The 25,838-nt window shown below is 40.0% G+C and overlaps 1 protein-coding gene across 1 annotated transcript in view; it reads left to right on the plus strand.

The window, feature by feature from the left end:
• Window positions 1-239: 239 nt before the first annotated feature.
• Window positions 240-25,838, plus strand: part of MED14 (mediator complex subunit 14) — a gene marked incomplete at its 5' end in the record, with an annotated part of 30,452 nt that continues 4,853 nt past the window's right edge. Inside the window, 25 exons of the mRNA XM_009867872.1 lie at window positions 240-369; window positions 2,092-2,220; window positions 2,550-2,657; window positions 3,904-4,036; window positions 4,572-4,722; window positions 7,245-7,356; window positions 7,985-8,110; window positions 8,996-9,074; window positions 10,657-10,816; window positions 11,213-11,407; window positions 11,985-12,119; window positions 12,540-12,616; window positions 14,315-14,475; window positions 14,740-14,886; window positions 14,979-15,070; window positions 16,243-16,395; window positions 17,656-17,925; window positions 19,122-19,277; window positions 19,841-19,952; window positions 20,589-20,720; window positions 21,790-21,972; window positions 22,650-22,885; window positions 24,731-24,910; window positions 25,106-25,213; window positions 25,648-25,773. Of these exons, the coding sequence (XP_009866174.1) occupies window positions 240-369; window positions 2,092-2,220; window positions 2,550-2,657; window positions 3,904-4,036; window positions 4,572-4,722; window positions 7,245-7,356; window positions 7,985-8,110; window positions 8,996-9,074; window positions 10,657-10,816; window positions 11,213-11,407; window positions 11,985-12,119; window positions 12,540-12,616; window positions 14,315-14,475; window positions 14,740-14,886; window positions 14,979-15,070; window positions 16,243-16,395; window positions 17,656-17,925; window positions 19,122-19,277; window positions 19,841-19,952; window positions 20,589-20,720; window positions 21,790-21,972; window positions 22,650-22,885; window positions 24,731-24,910; window positions 25,106-25,213; window positions 25,648-25,773 (3,591 nt within the window). The remainder of the gene's footprint in view (window positions 370-2,091; window positions 2,221-2,549; window positions 2,658-3,903; window positions 4,037-4,571; window positions 4,723-7,244; window positions 7,357-7,984; window positions 8,111-8,995; window positions 9,075-10,656; window positions 10,817-11,212; window positions 11,408-11,984; window positions 12,120-12,539; window positions 12,617-14,314; window positions 14,476-14,739; window positions 14,887-14,978; window positions 15,071-16,242; window positions 16,396-17,655; window positions 17,926-19,121; window positions 19,278-19,840; window positions 19,953-20,588; window positions 20,721-21,789; window positions 21,973-22,649; window positions 22,886-24,730; window positions 24,911-25,105; window positions 25,214-25,647; window positions 25,774-25,838) is intronic.

Consider the following 25,838-nt stretch of genomic DNA (forward strand, 5'->3'; position numbering starts at 1 on the left):
TTTATTTAATTTATTTAATTTTTTTTTTATTTAAAATTGAGCAATTTTATTCAGTGGTCACTCTCGGGTAAAATGTAATCAACTAGAAAACAAATCTTATTGCAAGAGACAAAACTTGTGTAATGGCTAGTAGTATTTATATTTTCAGACTTCTAGAGTTGTTAGTTTTCATTGTTGCTACTGTCAATGTATTTATACATGTTTGAGATATGTAAGCTTCTCTGTGTTTATTTTAACAGGATAAAATAATCCCTCCTGACCCAATAACAAAGATTGAGAAGCAAACAACACTTCATCAGTTAAACCAGATCCTTCGACATCGACTGGTGACTACAGATCTCCCTCCGCAGCTGGCAAATCTTACTGTTGGTAAGAACTGGAATTACTTTTTGAAGGATAACTAATTGCAGGCTGATTAAAAAATGTTGCTTTAGTACTATAGCAAAGCTAAAAGGTAGCTGAAGTAAGACCATCAGGCGTGCTTCATCTATTAAGACTGGGGTCCTGTCTCTATGTGACATCAAAATCTCTTTTTTCCCCTTTTGAAAAGTGAGGGCACTGGTAATATTGCTGAAATATTTACTTTTGAGAAGAAATCCTGCGCAAATAATGGCAAAAGGCTGTAGAAATGTCTCCTCTTTCAGCAAACATGTTATGGAAAAGGCCTAACAATGTAACTGCTTTATCTTAATTTTAAAATGCAATTTAATTAAACTGTTAGGTCCTTCTGTACAAACTCTTTGAACTTTAGCTTAAACAAGTTGCTCTCATGTTTTTTTATTAATGTATTGATACTCATCTTCATGTGTAGAATTTGTTCATGCAAGGCTTTTGTTCTGTTGCTCACCGCAGTGCCTCATCCCTTAATTTGTTTTCAGATCTCTGTTTTTGTTTAGCCCAGGTAGTGGTAGACATTAAAATAGCCTTTTTTTATAGGAAGGGTGACCTGTAAAAAGGTCCCTTCCAAGTCAACGCATTCTATGATTCTATGAAACTCAACTAGGTTATTGCAGAATTGCAGGGAGTGGAGCTGCTGTGAATAGTCCATGCTTTTAACTAAGACAAGGTTAGCCATGTGGAAACCATACCACACAGACCTAAAAAAGATATTTCTGAAAAATCTTAGTAGTAGTTTTTACTGGTCCCTATAAGAACACGTGCATGTCAGTATTAGAGCCTTTTTTTCTAAGAGAACTGTAAATGGATATATGTCTGATCTCCTCAGATTTTTCAGTTAACTAAACATTTCAGTGACTATCAGTTTCTGGTTTGGGGTTTGGTTTGTTTTAAGAGCATGTCTCGGATGCCTTTTAAAATTAAACTTTGTGAGTTAACATGGTTAAAATTTATATATGCCTATAATTCTAAAGCTATATTATATATTTTCTTAAGTGATTGAGAAGAAGGTTGAGCTGTAGGTAATAATAAGGACTTGTACTGAATTATTCTGCTGCTCATTCTCTTTATGACAGTGCTTAAGTAGTTTAGACAGTTTAGTAGTAGTTTAGTTCTTGAAACTGGTAACAGTGTTCACGAAGGTATGAGGATATATATGTCAATTAAATAAATAGTGTACGTAATCTTTGGTGTACATGTATATGAATTATACAAAAGACTGTCTTTGTCACATGAAAATGAAGTTTTCATATTTTAATGTTAAATAAACGTTTTCTAGTGACATGTGTTTCCAGGGCTAGATTTCAGCCTGGGCTGAGATCATCCTCTGAGCCTCTTTTGAATTTTGCTTGAAGTGTTCATTGTTGATACAGCAAAGAATTGGAAAAATGAAGCCAAGCGTTTTGTTTGTCTAACTTGTGAGGCTGGTAGTCAGCTCAGTGTTACTCGATATTATAGTAGCACAAGTATTAACAAGTTGTCCTGACTAAAGTACTGCTGTTTGGGACAGTTTGGTACGTCTGTCCAAGCAGCTTCTCGATGCTGGTTCTGTCGTAGAAGCAACTGTGAAATCTTCAGAGTTGCACAGAAACCTGTGTGACAGAACAGAAACCATAGTAAAGTAATTAATTGTTAGTGCTAGGAGCTACCACACTGATGTTTTTAGTGACATAAAACATTTTTTTTCATCCTTAGCCAATGGCCGTGTGAAGTTTCGAGTTGAGGGTGAGTTTGAGGCCACCTTGACAGTGATGGGTGATGACCCTGACATCCCCTGGCGCCTTCTCAAACTGGAAATTTTGGTCGAAGACAAGGAAACTGGTGGTAAGAAAAAATAATCAAACCTTCACACGTGTTTTTTAACATGATGTTTATCTCTGATGCTGTGTAAGTCTTGTTTATACTGGGTCTTATGCATATCGCAACTTAAGATAATGAAGCTGTATATACTTGTCCTGTTTTCACTTTGCTTTTAATACCTTAACAATGGTAGACTGTGACAGTTGTAGTAGACTGAGATTTCCAGAGTAAACTAAGGATTTTGGCAGAAATCCTTGTATGGAAATTGCTCAGTACAGTTGTGTCATTTATTTATTTATTTATGATACCAAGTTTCTTGATGTCTAATATGAATTCTTTTTAATTCATGAAAGATGGTCGAGCCTTGGTTCATAGCATGCAGATCAACTTCATCCATCAGTTGGTCCAGTCACGGCTGTTTGCTGATGAAAAGCCGCTTCAGGACATGTACAACTGTCTACGTATCCTTCTGAAAGTTGCTTTTGAATAAGCTGTTTAGTGTAGCTTTGCTCTTCCTGGTAGCTGCTGGTCTAAGGGAACTAAGGTTGTTCAGTCTTGAGAAGAGAAGACTCCGGGGGGACCTTATAACTGCCTTCCAATACCTGAAGGAACCTACAGGAAGGCTGAGAAGGGACTTTTGTGAAAAGTGTCCACTGATAGGACAAGGGGAAATGGATTTAAGTTAAAGGAGAATAGATTTAGATTAGATCTTAGGAAAAAAAAAATCTTCAGTATGAGGGTGGTAAGACTCTGGAATAAATTCTCTAGAGAAGTTGTGGTTGCCCGCTCCCTGGAGGTGTTCAAGGCCAGGCTGGCTGAGGCCTTGAGTAACCTGATCTAGTTGAGAGGCGTCCCTGTCCACGACAGGGGGGCTGGATTAGATGATCTCTAAGGTCCCTTCCATCCTAGGCCATTCTATGATTAGTCAAGAAAGGTGTATTCCTTGTTAAGCTAAGGGGAAATGTCTGGACATGGAGTAAAAGTGATGGCCTTGGAAACAGTTGTTTTGAGGTGCCAGCATGTAGAATTTGAATTTTTGTGCACTTAATCAGCAAAGGTAGAGGTGAGGCACACAGACTGTGTGGCCAGGCAGTGCAGCAGCAGCTGGCTGCTTGTGCTGGCTTCAGAAGCAGAATTCAGTGCTACCTTTGGAAGATTTGGGAGCTGATGGGTCTTGCTGCTGAGAACTGGAGTAAAGTGATGATGGTGCGTTAACTGTATTGCACCTGTGTGAATAATAGTGAATAATAAAAAGATACAGCACATGCAGGAAGTAGCTCAGTGATTTTCTGTGTGCAAAGGGAAATAGCTTGATGGCCTGAAATGGTTTTCAGTGAAACGGTTTCTGTAAAAGGAAATGGATATTTTAGGGTGACCATGAGCGATGGGGTTAATGGTAACTATGGGGTAAATTGAATTTCTTTTTTAATGATCTTCTATTCTCTAGAAGATGATCAGAGTTAAAATCTATAGAACAAAGCTACTCTAACACTCTTGTCTACCACCCTGGCCTAGATAAGAGTTTGAAAAAAGAAAAAAAAACAAAAAACCTTTGAGAACTATTTGATGCTATTTATATGTCGTTGTCTCTGGATTAGTACATTAGTGTGTTTTCAGACACTGTCTTGTCTGGCTTTTATGACAAATAGATTTATGTAGTGCACAGACTTTTTGGAGGTCTTATATTTTCTTCACTCCCTTCATTAGACTCCTTCTGCTTAGCACTTCAGTTGGAAGTGTTGCACTCGCAAACACTAATGCTGATTCGAGAGCGCTGGGGTGACCTTGTGCAAGTGGAGCGATATCATGCAGGGAAATGTCTCTCGCTTTCTGTTTGGAAGTAAGTTAATTTTAAAAGGGCTGTTAACAAACAATAACTGAAATAATGAGGAGGGGATTTGTTTACTAAGCCTGAGCCAGAATTTTCAGAATTATGTTTGCTTTTTGATGTGACTACTGATTCTTGTAGTTAAGTGCCTAAACATGTTGCTTGACTTGCAAAGAAGTTAGAGGTGTACATTAATGTGCAGGAGAGCAAAGGATACAATTCTAAATCGACTTGTATTTGTGTGGTTGGTTTACTTGTCTAAGGAAATAGTTAGTTCTTTGCCAGTCTTTTACTATATTTATTGCTTGACACACACTAGATAAAATTTTAAAAAGCAACCAAAATACTCTTCTGATTATGTTGAATTTACAGCCACCTACTTCTTTATGTAGTTACAGTTTACCAACAGTTCTGCATCAAACTGTAAACTTTCAATTCTGACATAATCTTATTTTCAACCAGAACTCTCAGAATCAAGGGTTAGCTACTGAAGAACATGGTTTCTGCTATTCCAGTTACATGGTTTAATTATTCTCTTTCTTTTAAGCCAACAGGTGCTTGGTAGAAAAACAGGGACTGCATCTGTTCATAAGGTCACTATTAAGATTGATGAGACCGATGTCTCAAAACCCTTACAAATATCTCATGAGCCTCCACTGCCAGCTTGTGATTCCAAACTGATGGAAAGAGCCATGAAGGTAAAGGTTTGCTTTGCAGTAGGCATCTAGTTTTATAAACCAAAAACTTAACAGTGCTTTGTATTGTCACTTTGTTTCGCTTTAATTCTATTTAAAGAGCCAGTCCTCAGATTTGTAGTCAGCAGTTACTCTAGGTTGTGGTATGTTTATGCGGGGACCTGAAATTGTTACAACTTACTGGCCTTCTTCGAAACCACACCTACTTCACAGTGCATTGTGTACCACTTAGGAGACAGAACGCTGAGGCTGCAGAGAAACAGCAAAGTTTCAGTTACAGTTTAGCATTTGACTTGAGGTGCTTGATAGAGAGAGGGTTCTTCCCTTTCCTGTTGTGGAGATGCTGTGTAAACTTCCTCTGAAAACCAGCTTCCCCACTTTGTTAGAGTTGACTGTCCCACTTCAGAAAATCTTACACTATGGTTTGGGAATCTCATGCAGAAGAGCTAATGTGGTTTGCTTGTTACAAAGGTTAGGTGAAGCTTGGTTTTACGTGATCACTGAACGGATTATGTTGTGTGGCCTGTTTGAATCTGCCTTTGTGTTGTTCAGATTCCTATATGTTAAATGAGGGATCCAAAATGAGTAATTGCAGCCAACGTCCTACTTGGTTAAGACATCACTGGTGATAATTCTAGATCTGTGTTAATGATATCTAAGAGAAACTGCGTTCTAGCTTTTATAAGAAGTCTTGTGTAAGGTCCTCGGCAAGTCTGGATGTGATCTATCAGGGTGTGTCTGTTGTATTTCTTACAGTGTTTGGATTTAACAGAGTTAATAAACTGGAGTGAATGGTGTGATTTTTCAAACGTTCAGTGTAGCTTTCCCACAGGGAAAAGCTCCCCAGCTCAGATTCTTCACCTATCAGAGAACTTTCTACTGGTGATAGCCTTGACATACTGCATGTACTTCGTATTTGAGCCTCTTGGCCCATCTTGTTCACCAAGTCTGACAGACAAGTCTGTGTGGTGAAAATGTCAACAACTTCGTATGGTTTGGGCTACAGAGGAATGTGGGAAGCTTAGTGGAACATAGTAGCCTTCCAGTCTACTTCTGGAGTAGAAATTCTACTATTAGTATAGTAAATATATACTAAATTTAATAGCTCAAAGAATTTGATTTAATATATTAAATTTACATATTTAGACTACTGAATATACAGTTAATTTGGTGAAGATACTGTATTTATGCCTAAATCCAGGAGAATGTGTTTTATCCAGAACATCTGCTGAAGTTCCACTGGAGCTGATGCAGTCTAAGCCTACTCAATCAGATCTACAGACTGTAGATTAAGATATAAGGCTACAGTAAATGCGAGATTTATCAAAAGTTAACACTGACTTCCTTTATAACTACTTGCTCTGAGCTTAAAAAATGTATCAGCTATGATATATACACACTGCTGTTCTAGTGTTTGAATAATGATCTCAGCTGTGATGACGTAGATAGCACGCTGTGTTGCTGTTTATTTAAGATACTATGTAAAACAATGGCATGAACAAATATGTTTGTCTAGGCAAGTTATTATACGTTAACCTCCTGAAAGTTGGATGTAGGTATAGAACCTGTAGTCACTTGTTTGTGAGGACGATTTAACTCCTAGTGGCTGCTGGGTTGAAATACTCTTGTGATTGGATAAACACTTGATTTTTAAGGCCTTGTATTGGCAAGCTAGCCTTTAGGGGAGAGTTATTCTGGTTTCTATACAAAGGCATGTACTGAAGTTCTGGTATAAACCTCTCCTGCATTTCTCTTGTATGCCAGGATAAAATTTGAGTTTAATTCTCCTTGAACAGTTTTCAGAGCAATGCGAGGTTAACTAGCAAAAGGTTTTACAGCAATCTGTAGCTTTGCTTATGCAAAATCTGTAAATAATATGGCTGTAACATGACTGGAAGTAAATGCAAGTGCTTTCATTTGGGTTGCACAAGTAAGCTACAATGGATATAAGTAGTGGCATAATCTTCTGCACCAGCGGTACAGGAGCCTCTAGATGCTTTAGATGCAAGCCTCTAGATACTCCTTTGTTCAGTAGGGCTGCTCATACTCAGTGCCTGCCACTGTATCTCCACCCCAGTGTAGTCCTCTCTGCAGGACTAACACTGATGGGTTGCATTTCCTGCTGCAGCTACATATGTTCTTGTGTAGAGGCAACCGTATTCTAACAGTGTTTGTTTTTTGGTTGGTTGAGGTGGTTGGGGTTTTTTTCCCTTTGGTTAAGCCAATTCTAAACAGATGCTCCAGACACTTGATCCAGAGCAAGTAGGTCTGCAAAGGGACCGGGACCAGCATAGTTTGTGAAACTTCCCTTCTACATATTCTCTTAGTTTTCTCTCAGAAACCCTCTAACTGCTTGCTGCACAGACAGAAACTTATGTTAGTTATTTTACAGTGATCCAAATACTCAAGTTAATAGTTCATTAGGTTCACCACAGCTGTAAGTAAGTTCTTTCTGAAGTGATTGTTTTATGCATGAAGTCTGTGCATCAAATCTGAACTTGATCAAGTACGTTCCGTTTTTGCAGATTGACCACCTTTCAATAGAAAAACTCCTGATAGACAGTGTCCATGCAAGATCTCATCAAAAACTCCAGGAGCTGAAAGCCATTCTTAAGACCTACAACATTAATGACAATTGTATGTGTTTTCTACTGACGTTTATTTCAAGTTCCATTTGTGCCTAGGAATGGTTTCCTTTTTTACTTGCTCTTTGTTATTTTCATTAGGTTAAATAAAAATTATGAAAAAATAAAGGGAAGTGTGTTCAGAATTAATAAGATTTAGATTTAAATTATTTTGCATTGATAATTGTAAAATACTCCGACCTCTAAATGCAGTATAATAGATGAAGCTGGTAGAGCATTAGAGTCTGAGCTGAAGGGTTAAAAGTTGTCTAATGTAGATTTTGTACATGTTCAGAACTGAAAGCAAATCCTTCACCGTCTTAAGCTAACTTTGGATGAGACTTTGCTTAAACTGTTGCTGAAACTATTAGGATTTGAATTGAGCTCACAACATGGTGAGTTAAAAGATATTCAAGGATTAAGAATATCCTTCAGATCTGCTCTGCCTTTTCTCATTGGTTTGTTACTAGCACTATTTTCACAGAGAAATTCTTATATTCAGTTCCCTCTTTGTGTTAAATGTAATAATTTGTAAGTGAAGATTGCTTCTATAAAAACAGGCTTTATGATTATAGTGGGCTAAGTTTTAATATAATGAACTTTAATCTTGTGTCAGATTATTAATATCAATTTTTGTTTAGCATTCATTGAGACGGCTCTTCCAACTCTTGTAATTCCAATTTTGGAACCATGTGGTCGATCAGAGTGCCTGCATGTATTTGTTGATCTCCACTCTGGAATGTTCCAGCTGATGCTGTATGGTGTTGGTAAGTGGGTGCAAAACCAGGTTCTATGTAATATCTTGCAAAAATCCTGCATTGCGAGGTAGTTTTGTGAGAACAATTCTGTGAAGTTCTGTAAGTAAGAGTAGTGCAGATGAACACTGCATTTGGGTCATCACCTCAGTATTTGAGTTTGAGGAGCAGAGAAGTGGACCTTTGTGCTTATGAGTGACAGTTCCATTACGTATATTTTAAGAGGACAACAGACTAAATATTGTTAGACATTAAATATTTTTAGACATTCCTAAGTATTGTTGGACATTACTGCAATGCATATTCTCTATGACTTATGATTTCTGCATTGTGCTGTTAAAGGACACAGTCATTTCATATATGGACCTGATTGAAAATTGTATTATGTGACCTTAACGCATTTTGAGTTACTGTGCATGTCTTAACTTTGGGTTTCAGATGACTTGTGAAAAGAAGGAAAGTGAGTTCTTTTAGTTCATTTGCCTGATAGCATACTGCTGTGATTTTACAAGCATTATGGATCATCTGTTGTGTATCTTAATCTCTCTTCACAATGAGCCACATGGAGAAGATGAGGGGCAACAATTACAAGGAATTACAAGGAGAGGTGGAATCTGTGGAAGAAATTTTTTAGAGTGAAAACCATCAGTCACTGGAACAACCACCCCAGGCAAGGTGGTAAAGTTCCCATCACTAGAGGTTTTCAAGATGCAGTGAGACAAGGGATTAGATAATCTTGCTTAGGCTCCCTTTCGCACAAAAGGTTAGATCATAGGATGTTTCAAGGTCCCTTCCAACCTGAGCTGCTCTATGATTCTGTGATTAATTGTTTGTTAAATTAAATTTTTGTTTGAAGAGCAGATGTTAAGACCATTCGCTTACCTGCTGTTCTTGCAGATCAGCTGACACTCGATGACATAGAGAAATCTGTTAATGACGATATGAAGCGTATCATTCCTTGGCTGCAGCAGCTCAAGTAAGTGACTTGAATGCTTCACAAAGTTTGCATAGAATGAATCACCATATTTGTATTTTGGATGATCACACTTGCATGGCTTTGGGTTTTACCACGGTAGGAGATAAACTTTCTCACTGTTCTGAGCAACCTTCAGTATTTGCCATCTCCTCTAAATGGGTGGAGGGAAATTCTGCTTTTTCTTCAAGTTGATTCTGTAGTCTTCCTTTAGTCTTCCCCCTTACATGTAGCCTCGTGCATTGCCACGCGCACGCTCTGCGTGAAGTCTTTTCCCTTTAAGTCAGTAGCAGACCGCTTGCTTCCCAAGGATCTCATTTTGTGTTCATGTTCCTTTTCTAGCTCCTGCATTACACTTTGTTTCTGCAGCTGAACTCTGCTTGTTTCTCAGCAAGAATAATCTCCCTTCTCACAATACAGAGGAAAAACCAGGAAGTGGCCTAGGATAATAATAATATCTGTTTATCTTCTAACACTTCAGCCCTTGCTGGTTTAAACCTCTAATCTTCCTTTTGTAAAGCCCTGAGACTTAAGCACAAGATACATTTGGCTCCCATAAGAGCTTGTAGCAAATAATACAAATACATTTTGCATCTGCATGAAAACGAAGTTCTGCCCGCTCTGTCGCTTTGGAAATTCCCAGTACTCTGAGCTAATTGCAGGGTGAAACCTCTATTTGAGGAATTATGCTTCTAAAAGAAGTGTGATGACGCATGAAGCACTGGCACCCTGGAGAAACTAATCAACCTCCCTTTGTTATAAATAATGTACTCAAGATAATAGCTTGGGTAGTGCTGCAGTTTTTGAGGAAGCTAGGCAGTCCCACGAAATGTCTTTTAGGACAGCACTATCTATCTAACATGTATCTACGAAAATAAATGTGGTGTGTCGTAATGAGCACCCACACTTTCCTCTGCTGTTTTCAGTGGAAATCTGACTGAAAAACTGATGCGTTTCTGAGCCCCTTTCAAACCTACCTTTGCTTTCTGGCCTTGCCACTATAGCCAAAATCCATTGAAATATGACAAAGTTTAATTCCAAACAATAGAATAAATTTGGTGTCTTACACGTGGGGCTTTATGTCCAGACTTACTCAGGTGAATGAGTTTGTTTATAACACAATCCACAGTGACACTCAGTTTTGGTGACTTTTTCTAATGTATTGCTAACGAGCATATGGGAGCGAAGATCTTGTTTTCTATAGCAAAAAATAATTGAGGATTCCAAATTGTAAAATAACTGTAATCTGCATGTTTTTTAATTTGTCCCTTCTGTTTTATACTGTAACTTTGTATTATGGTATATAAAAATTTATTTATGTATTCCTTCAGTGAATAATTTCAGGGTTTTTCTTAAATTAACGGCTGTCTGTTACTCAAGCTGATGACAAAATACAAAGATAGTAATAAGAAAATACGAACTCGTGAAATTTTCTGTGGGATTTTTCTGTATCTAGATTGTACATCAATGATAGATGTTGACTCAGAATATGACTGACTCAATTTGTCACTAATGTTCTAAACAGCAGTATACTAGAATAATGTAAAACAGTCTTGGGGTACTAATACCTTTGTTTCAATGCAAGGTTTTGGCTTGGGCAGCAACGTTGCAAGCAGTCTATAAAACATCTGCCTACAGTGAGCAGCGAAACTCTTCAACTAGCTAATTATGCGAGCCATCCAGTGGGAAGCCTTTCCAAACACAAATTATTTATCAAGCTCACTCGCCTTCCACAGTACTACATTGTAAGTAACTGAAAAATGCATTTATCTTTTGCTTCCAATCATGGATACACCAGACAGTTGGTCTGTTGTACTGTTACCTCTAACATTTGGAATCAAGGACTCGTGTAATCCTAGACTCCCCCCTCTCCCTCCCTTCTCTCATTCGGTGGGTTTGTTAAGCAGTCCGGCCTATAGAGAGGAGGGGACCTAAAAGCTTATTACTCAGCAACCTTGCCACTCTCTTTGTTTACTGAAACTTTAGGTTTCCTTCTTTTTTTTGGATCCCTCTTCTGGCCACAGTATTAACATCTTGAAAAAGATGAATGTCTCTTCTTTCAGGTGGAGAATATAAGAACTGATGTAGACATATTCTTAGCTTGAGGGTTTTTCTCAATTTGTTGTTTTGTTTAAATGCAGGTTGTAGAGATGTTTGATGTCCCTGGAAACCCCACAGAATTAGAGTACAAGTACCATTTTCTCTCTGTGAGCTACGCTGAAGGAGATGACAGCCCTGCTACTGCACTTTTACTACAGCAGTTCAAACCAAACATTGAGGAGTTGGTACTAGACACAAAAAGTGGGAAACAAATGAAGAGTGGTGTCAAGCGCAAGGTATGGGTTTCAAAAGCCATAGGGCCAGTTATAGAGTGTGAAAGCTAAATGTGTTCTGAGCATCAATACCAGCTTTAGTAGCATTTTTTCAAGTTTGTACGGCTGGTGTCTTACTTGTATTGCAGCTTGTTGCTCTGGACTGCTTCCCTAGGGAGATGTTGGGAAACTATTTTGCAACAGTTGTCTTTTAGTTCATGCCAGGCCTTCTCAGCTGTTCTCAGGAGACAAGGCAGAGCAGCACGAATAGCTTGTGTATGCAGAGCACTGGTACCTGTGTGATGTGCTTTGTGCCATGTAGGTGTAGTCTTTGAAAGACCTGCAGTGGCTGATAAGAGTTGCTTCTTGGGGTCAGGCTGATACGACTTAGTAATATGTAAATACTGTTTTAAGAAAGAAGGTGGTTATAAACTTAATTTAACTGAATTGCTCCACTCCTGAAGTGGACCAGATCTTTTCAGGAGTTTGTGCTTAAGATGTGATTCATTTAAAAATTGAATGAATGAGATTTATTTTCTGACATATTTTCAAAGTGTTTGCTCCAAATGTGCAAGAACATTTGTCTTTATTTTAATTCTAGTTATCTGGTGATCCATGTTCCATAGAGCCTAAGAAACCAAAACGGTCGGGAGAAATGTGTGCCTTCAATAAAGTGCTAGCTCATATTGTAGCCATGTGTGATACGAATATGCCATTTATAGGGCTTCGTGTAGAGGTATGTATTAAAAAATATTCTGTTTCCTTCTCCTCTACTACTGATTCTCTTGGCTACATGTGACTATTTGGCAAACTTACGATCATGTGTTCACTTGGAGTTGCCCTGCCAACAGTTGCCCTGGGTGACTGGTGTTCTACACCAGGTTGTTCTAGTCTTGTTAGAGCTGATTCTCTAATACCAAGCATTGCAAAAAGCTCTAGAAGTTGAGGGGAAAAGGGGAAATGAGTGGATGAAAGACACATTTGTGGGAGGGGTTGGGAAATTTATACTTGACTTGCACAGTCTAGTTTTTGGCTTTCCAGTGCTTGAGGATGTGAAACATCAGTAACCCTTAGGGAGAAAAAAAAAATCCTTGAAAAAGTTAGTTATTTTGGTTGACTTTTTGCTTGGGATAACATTTTTCTTGTTTGTTCTTAGTTATCTAATATGGACATTCCTCACCAAGGAGTACAAGTAGAAGGAGATGGCTTCAGCCATGCAATACGTTTATTAAAGTAAGAGGATATGTTCCTGTGTTTTGTTTTAATACTGTACACACACTTGAGAGAAAAAAAGGATTGTTAGGAGAGTAACGCTAAAAATACCAGGAAGAGGGATTTTGGGGTTTGGGTGTTTTTGTTGTTGGGTTTTGGTGTGGGTTTTTTTTTTTAATTATTTTATGTCTTGCACTCTCATGTGAAGCATAGATGCAGAACCATGTTTCCTTCATTAACCTAAACTAGAGAGCTCCGAGAACAGTCCTCAATCCTAAAATTCAGGCAGTGCTAAGGAAGATATGGTGATTATTCATGAACACGTAATTGCAATTTTAGATCATATCAGAGGCCTATGTACTCCATATGTTGCCAGTATGTGATACAGCAGAGGAAAATGCAAGCAATCCTAGAAAAGACAATTGCGTGGTTAAGAAACTTGTAGAGGAAACACGTGAGAATTGTACAGTGATTTAAGAGGGACCTGCAAAGATCATCTGGTCCTATCTTCTGTTCAAAGCAGAGCTGATCAGCTGCGTCTTCCAATCTCCAGAGATTTTTGTGCCCTCTCTGGGCACAGTGATCTCAAATGCTGACCAGAGGGGAGCAGTCACTTGATTGCCTGGCTCATACAGCCCAGTCTGTCACTGCTGCAAGGGCATGTTGCTGACTCTGATCTGTCTCCCAGGCCCCAAAATTCTTTTCCTGCAGAGCTGATACCCAGCCAGTCAGTCCCCACTCTGCTGGTGATTGAGGTTTTTGAAATTGGTAAATAGTATCTGCTTTTGTGCTAACCCTGAGGAATGCCAGCCACAGCCAGCTGCTAATTGGACCTCCAGCTATTGACTGCAGTGCTTTCTAACTGGCAATCCAGACTGTTTTTTCACTTCTTGAAGCCTACCTCAAGCCTCACCACTTAAAACTTTGGATTGTGTTATGAAGTAAATGGATTATATCGGTTTAAAACAAACAATCAAAAAAAAACCCAAGCCCCAAAGATACCGTCTAGTTTCTTAACTTCTTTTATGCTGCAGAAATGTGTAGTGATACAAAGGCATCAGTCTCTAAATGCATTGGGCCTTATCTTTTTAACTTTGCCTATGAGCAGAGAAGTACTGGGAGCTTGTGAGCTGAAGTTGAGGGTGGTATGTGAAATTTCTGAATAGGCTCTGGAGGGATTTGAAAAAGAGTTTGACATGTTTTTACTCAAGCTTTATTTAGTGTCTCACCTCTGCTCAGTTGTCACATTGGGATATGAATAAATTAGTGGGTTCTGAGATAATTGCCAGGTTGTTCATTGCGTTTAGAGTGAGTTTACTTTAGAAGGCAAACTGATTCATGAATTCAGGTTACCGCAGAACTTCCTTATATTCATCTTTTTGGGCTTGTTTCTCTGTATAGGAGCTTTGTATTGGTGTGTTATTACTTCACCAGGGCACTTCCATAGATCCCTTCACACTCTGCAGTTTGCAGGCGTTGAATCCGTATAAAAATTGGTCTCAACTCAGAGTGCTTTTGTAACACACTTATTACAGTCCTTGAAGAGAACTAGAATATGTCACTGTGCAGTGCACCTGTCTTTGCTGTTGGTTTGTTCATTCTTTTGTGTCCAGACTCTGGAGTCCTTCAGGAAGTGCTAGAAAGCAATATTTTTAGTTTTAGAACTCTACTGTGTATAACTGAGATTTTTTTTTTTTTTTTTTTTTTAATCATGAGTAGAATTCCCCCTTGTAAAGGTGTAAACGAGGAAACACAGAAGGCTCTGGACCGATCTCTTCTTGATTGCACTTTCCGATTACAAGGTAGAAATAATCGTACATGGGTGGCTGAGCTGGTGTTTGCCAACTGTCCACTTAATAGCACTTCATCCAGGGAGCAAGGTAGGTTTAATTTAGGAAGACTGGTACATTATGTTTCTTTGTGGTTTATGTTGTCTGTTCCAGTAGTTCTAATGGTTTGGTGTTATTGAACAACTATCTGCTTTTCATATTTCTAATAAACCACAGTGTACCTGAATCAAAATTTTGACTGCTGAGTTAATGCACTTTTATTATTTCGATATGTTTGCTGGTCAGTTGCTATGGTTCACTTGTACTCTGTAAACTGCTAGTTTAATCAGTATTTACCATCTCCTAACACTGCAGGACCAACCCGTCATGTTTATCTGACGTATGAAAACCAGTTATCTGAACCAGTTGGAGGTCGCAAAGTCGTTGAGATGTTCCTTAATGACTGGAACAGTATCGCTCGGCTGTATGAATGTGTCCTGGAGTTTGCACGTTCCTTACCAGGTACAGGAATCGCCTCCTTTTCATTAAAATGATGTGTTTACAGGTTGCTGTGGTTTTCTCACTCTAACTCTTTCTCCCTCCTCTCTTCGAAGATATACCCAACCACTTAAACATTTTTTCAGAAGTTCGTATCTACAATTACCGAAAACTTATCCTTTGTTACGGAACTACCAAGGGGAGCTCAGTAAGTAACTCTTACCTGTGCTTAAAAGGCGTATTTGAAAACAGAATGGATAGGCTTAGAGGTCTCAGAATTGTGCTACAAAACAATTCCTTTTATTAAATTGTTGTGGAATTAATACTGATGAGTGTAAAAAAAACAGAAATAGAGGGTGCCAGATTGCTAATTTGCTAGGTTACTAGATCTTCAGAATTTTTGAGAATTTGTGTAAGATGCTTTAAATTGTGGGAAGGACAGTTGCATTCTCCTGATTGATGGAGGCCGGTGTGGCGGCCTTTTCTTCACAGACTTATGCTAAGTGTTGCTACTGGTCACTGCTTTCCGTACTGGGATATTTGTGTATATGTAAGCTGAGTGTCTAACTCTGCCTTAGAAGAAAGGGCTCCTAACAAATTTTTCAAATGTAGTGCCATGCTTTCAAGTGAGGTGGTCCATAGTTCTCTGGTAGCAGTGCCGTTCCCAGTGCTGTTACTGAGTAGTATTTGAATTTACAGTTTATTAATTCCTTTGATAACTGACTGTTTGCTCACATCCTTGCCTTAAATGCAAGGGAGAGGAGGAAATAAGTGCATGTTTATTACAGACTATGAATATGTTTTGGTGTCCAGCTGATGCAAAGTAGCTGATACACTTGAAATTTGCTTCCTGGACGGTTTTATATGTTCACATTCTAAGCTGAATTGTTAGGAGTATTTCAGTATGCATTTTATTGGGACAGTTAATAAGTAGCAGGAGCAGCAGTGTGGATTTTTCATGTCACTTCCTTATGTCTTAGCATGTCTAGTTCTTGGGTTTGTGTGATGTGACTGAGAAAACTTGTCCACCTCATTAATCAGTTCTCTGCAGCACAAATCTCTCAACTTCAGTTCTTTCTATTTCACCTTTGACAGAAAAGGCTTTTTCTCTTTTTGATTGGCTTACTAAAATAATTCCCCATCTTTGTGGTTGCCAATAATCTTGCTAGCTAAATGGATTTAACAGCTAGCTGTTAAAGCTAACAGCTTTTATTTATTTATTTATTTTCACAACCTCAGCAACTTTTGAGGAAGGCGAGTTAGGGATTTGTTGATGTTTAATGGAAAATGAGGGGAAGAAATCAAAGCAGACTAGCTTTCTTGTTACAACCTCGTAGTTGTTCTAGTTTCCAAGACCATTTTATGTCCTTGACATTGCAGATCAGCATTCAGTGGAACTCCATACTCCAGAAATTCCACATTTCACTGGGAACTGTGGGCCCAAACTCAGGTTGCAGCAACTGTCACAACACAATTCTGCACCAGCTCCAGGAGATGTTTAATAAAACACCAAATGTGGTGCAGTTGTTACAGGTAAAGTTTTAAAAACTTCTCAATAAAAGTGCAAGATAATTCAGAGATCAATTCTGATTAAACTGCTCTCTTAAAAATTACATGTGCATGTTATCATTGTTCATAGATCTCATTTGCAGAAGATGTCTTGGAAAGACTGTATTCCACCCCTCCCATGTCCCATTTTCATGAAATCATAGAATGGATTGGGTTGAAAGGGACCTATAAAGGTCTTCTAGTCCAACCCCCCTGCAGTGAGCAGGAACATCTTTAACTGAGTCAGATTGCTCAGAGCCTCATCCAGCCTGACCTTGAATGTCTCCAGGAATAGAGCCTCTACTACCTCTCTGTTCCAGTGTTTCACCACCTTTATAGCCTCATAGTAAAGAACTTCCTCCTAATGTCTAATCTACCCTGCTGTAGTTTAAAACCATTGGCCCTTATCCTTTCGCTACACACACTTGTAAACAGTCCCTCTCTTTTCTTTGGCCCCCTTCAGCTACTGGGCAGCTGCTATAAGGTCTCCCCAGAGGCTTCTCTTCTCCAGGCTGAACAACCCCAATTGTCTCAGCCTGTCCTCACAGGGGAGGTGCCCTCCTCTGGACCTGCTCCAACAGGTCCATGTCCTTCTAGGGGTCATGTTAGTGTTAGGTAGACAGTTGGATTAGATAATCTTAGAGGTCTTTTCCAATCTTAATGATTTTATGATTTTCTATTCTATGATTCTTGTGTTGAAGGCTGCAGAGCTGGACACAGTACTCCAGGTGGGGTTTTACCAGAGCAGAGTAGAGGGGCAGAATTACCTCCCTCGACCTGCTGGCCATGTTGCTTTTGATGCATCCCAGAATGTGATTGGCCTTCTGGGCTGTGAGCATGCACTGTTGGCTCATGTTCAGCTTTTTGTCTGCCAGCGGCCCAAAGTTCTTTTCTGCAGGGCTGCTCTCTAGTACATCATCCCCCATCCTGTAATGATAAGGAGGATTGCCATGACCCAGGTGCAGGACCTTACATTTGGCCTCATTGAACTTCATGAGGTTCACATGGACCCACTTCTCCAGCTTGTCCAGGTCTCTATAGATGACATCTCGTACCTCTGGCATGTCACCATGCCACTCAGCTTGGTGTCATCTGCAAACCTGCTGAGGGTGCATGCAATTCCACTATCTGTATCACTGATGAAGATACAAAACAACACTGGTCCTGGTACAGACCACTGAGTGACTTTTCCATGGCCTTTACTGAGTGAAGCTACCTTATCTCTCAATATCTGTTCTTTCTCAGGTTTTGTTTGACACTCAGGCTCCGCTAAATGCCATCAACAAACTTCCGACTGTGCCCATGCTGGGGCTGACTCAACGCACCAACACTGCCTATCAGTGTTTCTCAATTCTGCCACAGTCCCCCACGCACATCAGGCTGGCTTTTAGGAACATGTACTGCATCGACATCTACTGCCGGAGTCGTGGTGTTGTAGCGATACGCGATGGGGCGTACAGTCTCTTTGACAACAGCAAAATAGTGGAAGGTTTTTACCCTGCGCCTGGACTAAAGGTGACCATTTCTGTGTTTTCTGGCATGTTGTAAATAAATGAGCTTCTAGCTTGAAGTATGGATCTGGTGTGAAGAACTTCCTGAAGCTTTTTTTGTGAAGAGATGCAGTTCTTCCAAAACTCTGAGCACAGAATGAATTTTCTGATTTGGCAGTAGATTTGTTAATTACTTAGCATTAAAACATTTCCTTTGAGAAACCTGGAATCAAGTGTCAGGGTTTGTTGGTTGTGTCTTTTTTTTTTCCTTATGTATGTAATAAAATAACATAGAGGCTACTTAAGGCATCCTTCTGTTAAACTTGCTGAAGGTTTGTGGCCAGGGTAGGTGTATTCTCCAAGGCTAAGAACAACTGCCCCTCAAAAACTGTTGTGTGACAGGATGGTGCTCATAAATTGCAGATGAGGAAGTACCCTATGTCAGATGACTCTAGACAGAAACTTCTCTTTTAAAATAGTTTCCATCACTGTGTGGACAGAGCCTGTGACTTTGCCTCTGAGTGCAGTGCTGGTTCACTCTTTCTGAAAAATAAACCTGTGCACCCTGAGAGAACACCTTAGCTGAGGGCAGCTTGTACCAGTGCTAGTTGTGCTGAAGTACTGGATAGTAGCACCGGTTGTGAAACAGGATAGTTTGCTGATTTTTGATTCTGACAGTTGCAACTGAACACTGATTCCCTGGTACTACATTCAGGTGATCCTAAATGTCTTCCAAGTGGAAGACTAATGGGAAGAGGAAAGTGATTGTAGATACCAGTGGAAAGTATAAGAGAATGAAATTGGCAAGGTAGAGGAGCAAGTAATTCAAGAGGGTTCGCAAATTCTTTTGGATATAGGACAACACTATGGAAGAGGCAATCTGGGTGTTCTTACCCAAACAGGGCAGTTGTTGATGTGATGCAACAGCCCAATAGATTCTGGATACTGATGATTTGACCCGTAACAGCAATATCCAGGTGTATGCTTTTCCTTACTTTTAAGGAAGAAAGAAGAATGTAGATATTTAAATTAGCTAGAGATATTTCTTGTTAGTGGGCAAGGTTTCTTGTTTGGTGGCGATGCAGGAAACCTTCTTTTTATGAAGAAAAAGGGGGAAGCTGTTTATGAATTGATGCAGTGTTGAAGCTCAGCAAATACTGCACTCATTTACGGAATGAAATTTAAACGGGGCAATTGCTAACAAAACTGATTTTTCCACAGACATTCCTGAACATGTTTGTTGACAGCAATCAGGATGCACGAAGACGGTCTGTAAACGAAGACGATAACCCGCCTTCTCCTATTGGAGGAGACATGATGGATTCTTTGATATCACAGCTTCAACCCCAGCAGCCACCGCAGCAACCACAACAACAGGTATCCTCCAGGCAAAATAAGAAATATTTATTGCCTTCCACAACTGTAGGTTTCAAAGGACTTAGATTCTGAAAGGATTAGCAGTAAAAAATGGAAAGGAAGACTATAAAACTGCTCTGCTGTGGAACTCCGCTTGGGGCCCTATGTATTAATTTATTTTGCCATTTCTCATTCCAGTGTAAACGGCCCGTAGCATGTGAACAGCAGCTTTGGAAGGTCACATGAGACTTGCTGCCTTAAGAGGAGAAGGGCTGAGGGAGGGGAAAATGACTGTTTAAGATAAAAGATGGGAGGAGGAGTCAGGAGGCTTCACTGTTATAGGGTGGCAGATAAAAAGGAATGAGGGGCAGAGGTATTGCACCTTGAGGAGAAACTATGAAAAGTCACTGGAAAAAGTAGCGAGCACTGAACAAGGTGATACAGAGAATCAAACTACTTGATGGACCTCTATGATTTTATTAGGTAGGGACAGAACTCTAATTAGTGTTCTCCTGCTCATACTTAACTTCAGTCTTTGTGCAAAATTATCAAAAATTTTTGTTGTCTTGTGTTGACAATTTCAGCCATTTGCGAAACAGGCAGGAGCGTCGGGAGCTTATCCTCTTACTTCACCCCCCACCTCCTATCACAACACAGTGACGCCATCTCCGTCTATGATGCATACGCAGTCACCAGGTAAAGTGGCTGAGAGTTTGTGTGCCAGGCGTGTGCTGGGAATACACACGCAGCTCTTTGTACCTGCATGCTTTTTCTATTATTTCAGCTGTGCTTAGGTGCAAGCTAGCCAAGAGAATGCACCCTATTTCATGGAAAAATAGCAAAGCAAAGTCCTGCCACACATATTGTGGAAAGTACATTTTTAAGCTAAAAAATAAAATCAGTAAAACTTGGTTTTAGCTGTATAATATTTGAGACTTTCATTCTTAGGGTTTGAAACTTGCTTAGATCAAAACCTGCTGATTTTAAATACCCGGAAAAACTTTTCATCACCAAAGCTCTGCTTTCTGCTCCCAGCTGTTACAGTGCAACAGCTGAAAATATTTAAATTTGGGCAAGGGCTGGGCAGGGGGAAAATGCCATTCTTCAAGCCAAGTACCTTGTGAAGTTTTCTTTGTGTGGTGAATCAGTCTGGAAAATACAACATTCTTGTCCATGTACAAAATAAAGCCTTTGAGTGCAGAAACAAATTTTCAAGAAACTCTTGCTGTCTCCCTGCAAAGGAGATATGGCTGTGGCAGTTGATAGACAAGGAAAAAAAAAAAAAGCAAAATGGGAGATATGTATGTTGAATGATGTGATGTCTTTGATTAGGAAATTTGCATGCTGCAAGCTCACCTAGTGGAGCTTTAAGAGCACCATCACCAGCATCCTTTGGCCCAACCCCTTCACCTTCCTCTCTTGGGATCACAATGGGACAAACAGCTAACTTTGCCAGCCCCCATGGTGAGTTCTTTACCAGCAGGTGTATATATAATGACAGAGAGGGCACGTTAGCTCTGCTCTGGACAACTTACTTTCAAGAAGCAAAGTTAATTGAGAAAAATTTGTGTTTTGTAATTGGCTTAAGTAGCTGTTTTCATACTTGTGGGTATAACTCTTTAACAGTAGTGAAAAGTAGCTGCATGGCACACTGAGGTGTTCCTAACATTTTTTTAAATGGACTGTCGATCAACTAATGTGCGGAAATTCCGTGTGGTCTTGTAGCAGAACAATGGCTGCAGCTTTTAATGAGCATTGCCTCTTGTTAGATTAGTTAATGTATTTTCTCTGCTTCAGTTTCCTGGAAAAGTAACTGGAACAGGTTAGAAATTCAAGTACTTGGAGTTTGGAAACATTGTCAGAGTCTCGCTGGTTTGACATACCTGTGTACGAGCAGTGTGCCTTTTGGCTGTTTCCTTTATTAAGGGTTTGTTTGGTTTTGTTTTTTTAAAGCTGCCAAAACAATTGTTTGTTGTAGTCACAGCGCATTGGAAACCGTTCCGTAGATGACAAAAAATGAACAGTTTGGATTGTAATTTTGGCACACCAGTTTAACTGTCAATATGAAGAAAGTGAGCTAGATATACAACAGACTGTTTAAGAAGTTTGTTCTGATCAGTCTTTATAGCAGAGTTCAAAAGCAAAGATACATTTGCAGAGCGAACTGCAAAGTGCTGAATAGATAAGAACAGTCTGCTGAACTTTCGTTTGCTGAGGAGCAGTACTAGTCCAAGTCTCTAGGCAAGAGCTTTTTAGAACCCATTACACATTGAACATGCTGATTCTCCATGACGTATCTTACTTTTTAAAAAATACAAGTAGAAAACCCTTGAATCCCTATTTTTTTTAATTTGATTTTTCTCCTCCCCCTTTGTTTTTTTAATGGTTGTAAAATGTAGTCTAAAACCTTGCAGACTCTTTGATGCTTCACAGATTTTTATAAGCCTTTTTTTTTTTTTTTTTTTTTTTAGATTTCTAGATTAGAAAACCTTGTACTCTTAAAAAAATAACAACAGTCTTGTAACATCTGTAGGTACCATAGACCCAAGCTCACCCTACACCATGATGTCACCCAGTCAGCGTGCAGGGAACTGGCCGGGATCTCCTCAGGTCTCTGGTCCATCACCAGCAGCACGGATGCCTGGAATGTCACCGGCCAACCCTTCCCTTCATTCACCTGTCCCAGATGCTTCTCATTCCCCACGAGCTGGAACAAGTAGGCTTCTTTATCAGTGTTATGACTGTGAGACACTCATGTTTAACATTTCTAGTTCTGTACTTTTTGGTAGTGTTGTGTGTCAGCCCAACAGTCCTTACTGCTCGTGTGTAGTGAAATACCTAAGGAAATGAAGCCTTGATTTTGTCCTAGTTCAGATCTTCTAAACCAAATTGGAAAACAATTTAAATCATACAGCATATACGTCCACAGGATCAGTACCTCTTGTTGCACTGCAGAAACTAGTCTTAAACTATCGAGCTCTGTGACTGAGAAAATTCTTTGGAATGACAGCAATGATAGGCAGATTTGCCTACTCAAATACTAACTTTTCACATCATAGAGTTGTAATGCTACTCTTGCACGACTGATTTAGCCATCTTTACGTCTCATTGAGTTTGTTGTACAAACCTGCTATCTGCTGGCATGCTGCGGGAAGAGGAAAAGGAGTAGGATTTTAGTGTTACTGAGACTTTGCATGGGTGGAGGGTCAAAACTAATTCTTTTGACTTTGTCTATTGCCTATCAGTAGGCAGCCAAAATTCTTAAGTAAGAAGGATTAAACTTTGGCCCAGAGAACTCATTGTTTGCATGGTAATGACAAATAGAATGAACGCGTATCTTATGTTTCAGCTTAAATCCTTCCTTACTGCAAGTACTTTTTTCCATATCAATAGGTTCCCAGGCAATGCCGACCAGCATGCCTCCGCCTCGCAAACTACCTCAGCGCTCTTGGGCTGCATCCATACCTACAATCCTCACCCACAGTGCCTTGAATATTCTGCTGTTGCCCTCTCCTACTCCTGGGCTTGTGCCGGGACTAGCTGGCAGCTATCTTTGCTCCCCTCTGGAGCGATTCCTTGGATCGGTTATTATGAGGAGGCATCTTCAGAGGATTATACAGCAGGAAACGGTATGGTTAGGTTGTTTTAATATTGATCTGCAAGCGTGACTTCAGAAGTGTTCTTTTTTGTGCTTCTGTACCCCGTGTCTTTGAAACTGGGCACAAACTGAAATGCTTCAAATATAATAAGTATTTGCTGTCAGACTCTTTATTCTGGAGAAGAAGAGGCTGAGAAGAGACCTCATTGCTCTCTTACAACTACCTGAAAAGAGGTGGTAGGGAGGTGGGTGTTGGTCTCTTCTCCCAAGTTACTAATGAAAGGACAAGAGGAAGTGGCCTCAAGTTGCACCAGGGGAGGTTTAGACTGGATTTTAGATTCTTTCCTGAGAGGATGGTGCTGCCCAGAGAAGTGGTGGAGTCACCATCCCTGGAGACTTTCAGAAAATGTGTAGATGTGGCGCTTTGGGGTGTGGTTTAGTGGTCATGGCAAGGTTGGGTGGCTGATTGGACTAGATGATCTTAGAGGTCTTTTTCAACCTTAACGATTCCATGATTCTATATTTCTGAATCTTGCTGTTTGAAGTGTCAAATTTAGAAAAAGCATTTAGTTCTGCTTCTTTTCTACGCAGATCAGAAGTGGAAAGCCTCTTTGGTCAGGTGAAGTTTGATAAGCGATAGGATAGCAAGACTGTGACTGGTTTTTCAGATGCCGTGGCTTCTTGTGAGTCTAGCATGTCTGTTAGGAGTTAAGTGGAACAGCCACAGGGTTACCATGGATGCCACTACTTGGTAGGAGCACCCAAGAAATTAGTTGGCAATAAACTGAACTACTCAGTTGTGATTGTTGGTTTAGAGTTTGGGACAGGCAATGCGTGCCTGTTTGCTTCTTTGGCATTGATTCAGTGACACAGGGAGAAGCCAAATCATGCATAAGCTCCATTCCCAAGGCAATTTTACCTGTGTAAAAATATCGCATGTGTTGCAGGTTAGGGCTGAGCCGGCCACCAAATGCGGACAGACGCTCTCTAACTCCCTCTTCTCCCCTCCCCCCCCACCCCCAAACAGGTGGATAAGGGAGTGAGGCAGAGAGACTTACGGGTTAGAAAAGAAAAAACTAGAACAGCTTTAATGAAACAATTGTGGAAAAAATACTGAAATGATAAAAATAAAGAACTATATACAACTATATATGAGCCTGACGTCAAACTCAACTTCCTCCAATAACACCACTGATGCTGCAGAGCAGGAGGCTCTGGGGTAGCCCCAGGCTCAGGGCGGCGGGGAGCTGGATACAGGGAGCTGGATTCAGGAACTCAGGATCTGGATCAAAAGCAGGAGGTCGGGTGGAGTCTGCCCTGGACACTGGCCACTGCAGAAAAGGGCAAAGAAGGAAAAAGAAGGAAAACGAGAAATAAGGGCCGAAACACTCGCGATCACTCAATTTATACTAAATATGACATATATGGGATGGAATACTCTCGTTGGTCACCTGTCCTGTCCTCCCCAGAGGTGCAACATTTCACTTCCTTGTGACCCCTCTTACTACCCGGCACCCCCAGCGTGGCACACAAGAGCCAGCAGTGGCCTTGGTCACTACAGGAATAAGTTTCAGCAAAAGCCTTTCTGCGTCCCAGTCACAGGCAGCAACTGTAAACATCAGGTGTTATCACTGCCAGTAGCACAGGCTGTCTGCAGAAACATGCTGAGAACTTCAGAAAGTGCAGCCTTTTAGAAGAGACTGAGCTGGAAAGTAAAAATCACTAAACAGGACTGGGTTTTTAGCTCAAACCAAGACAAAATGCCACTTTCTGCAAAGAGGGCAAATTGAGCGCTGCAGTCTTGGGAGTGAATGCATGTGTGCCTTTGTATTATTTAATGAACAACCAATTGATTCTGATACTTCTTTTTATGCAGCTGCAGTTAATAAACTCCAATGAACCAGGTGTAATTATGTTTAAGACGGAGGCACTGAAGTGCAGGGTTGCTCTCAATCCCAAGACCAACCAGACCTTGCAACTGAAAGTAACACCTGAAAATACAGGACAGTGGAAATCAGAGGAGTTACAAGTTTTGGAAAAGTTCTTTGAAACAAGGGTATGTACTCATATCACTAATCTCCTAATTTTTATGGTCTGCTTTTAATCTCTACTGGTGTTTTTGAGTGGCACTGCTGACTTTCATTGGCATGTGTAAGGGCTGCAAAATATCAAATTAATGGCCAGGCATGCTGGTTATGAAATGATATAGCTATTATCTAAATAAGCAGTACTAAATAGTGCCTTTCTTTAGGTTGCAGGACCACCTTTTAAAGCGAACACCTTAATAGCCTTCACAAAATTACTAGGGGCTCCGACACATATACTCAGGGACTGCGTACACATCATGAAACTTGAGCTGGTAAGTTAACTGTTCTGTTTAGTTCACTAGTTATTGTATTTTTATTATAAAAGGTGCTGTATCTTTATCTGCAAATGTAGATTACTCTAAGTGTGTTTACATAGGCTAGTTAGTGTTAATAAAGAAGCGTTCATTTTACGACTAGCTCTCCTGGAAACTCCCAAATTTTCCTCTTTAAACTGACCATCTTGAGAAACAGCAGGCACGTTACTGCACTAGACACATGCATGGCGTGGCTGGAATTGTTCTGATTGTATTCTTGTTTACCCTGTACTCAGTTCTTGAAAATTTATTCTGACTTATGCAAAACCCAGCAACATCTGCAAGTTTAGCTAGAGGGGCACATTCTGCTTTGTAATGCTTCATTCATAGCCATGTGTGACACTGATGTGAGACCTTTGCTGTTTTGTCTCTGTGCTCCTCTTTCTAAACAGTTCCCTGATCAGGCAAGTCAGTTGAAATGGAACGTGCAGTTTTGTTTAACAATTCCTCCCAGCGCACCACCAATTGCGCCTCCTGGAACACCTGCTGTTGTGCTGAAATCCAAAATGTTGTTTTTTGTAAGTAGAGCTATCTGTTTTAAAATTTTGTGGGCTGTGCGTCTTTTGAAATTATTATTATTTTG

The sequence above is a fragment of the Apaloderma vittatum genome, unplaced genomic scaffold (genome assembly GCF_000703405.1).
Source record: "Apaloderma vittatum isolate BGI_N311 unplaced genomic scaffold, ASM70340v1 scaffold5750, whole genome shotgun sequence".
Lineage (NCBI taxonomy): Eukaryota > Metazoa > Chordata > Aves > Trogoniformes > Trogonidae > Apaloderma > Apaloderma vittatum.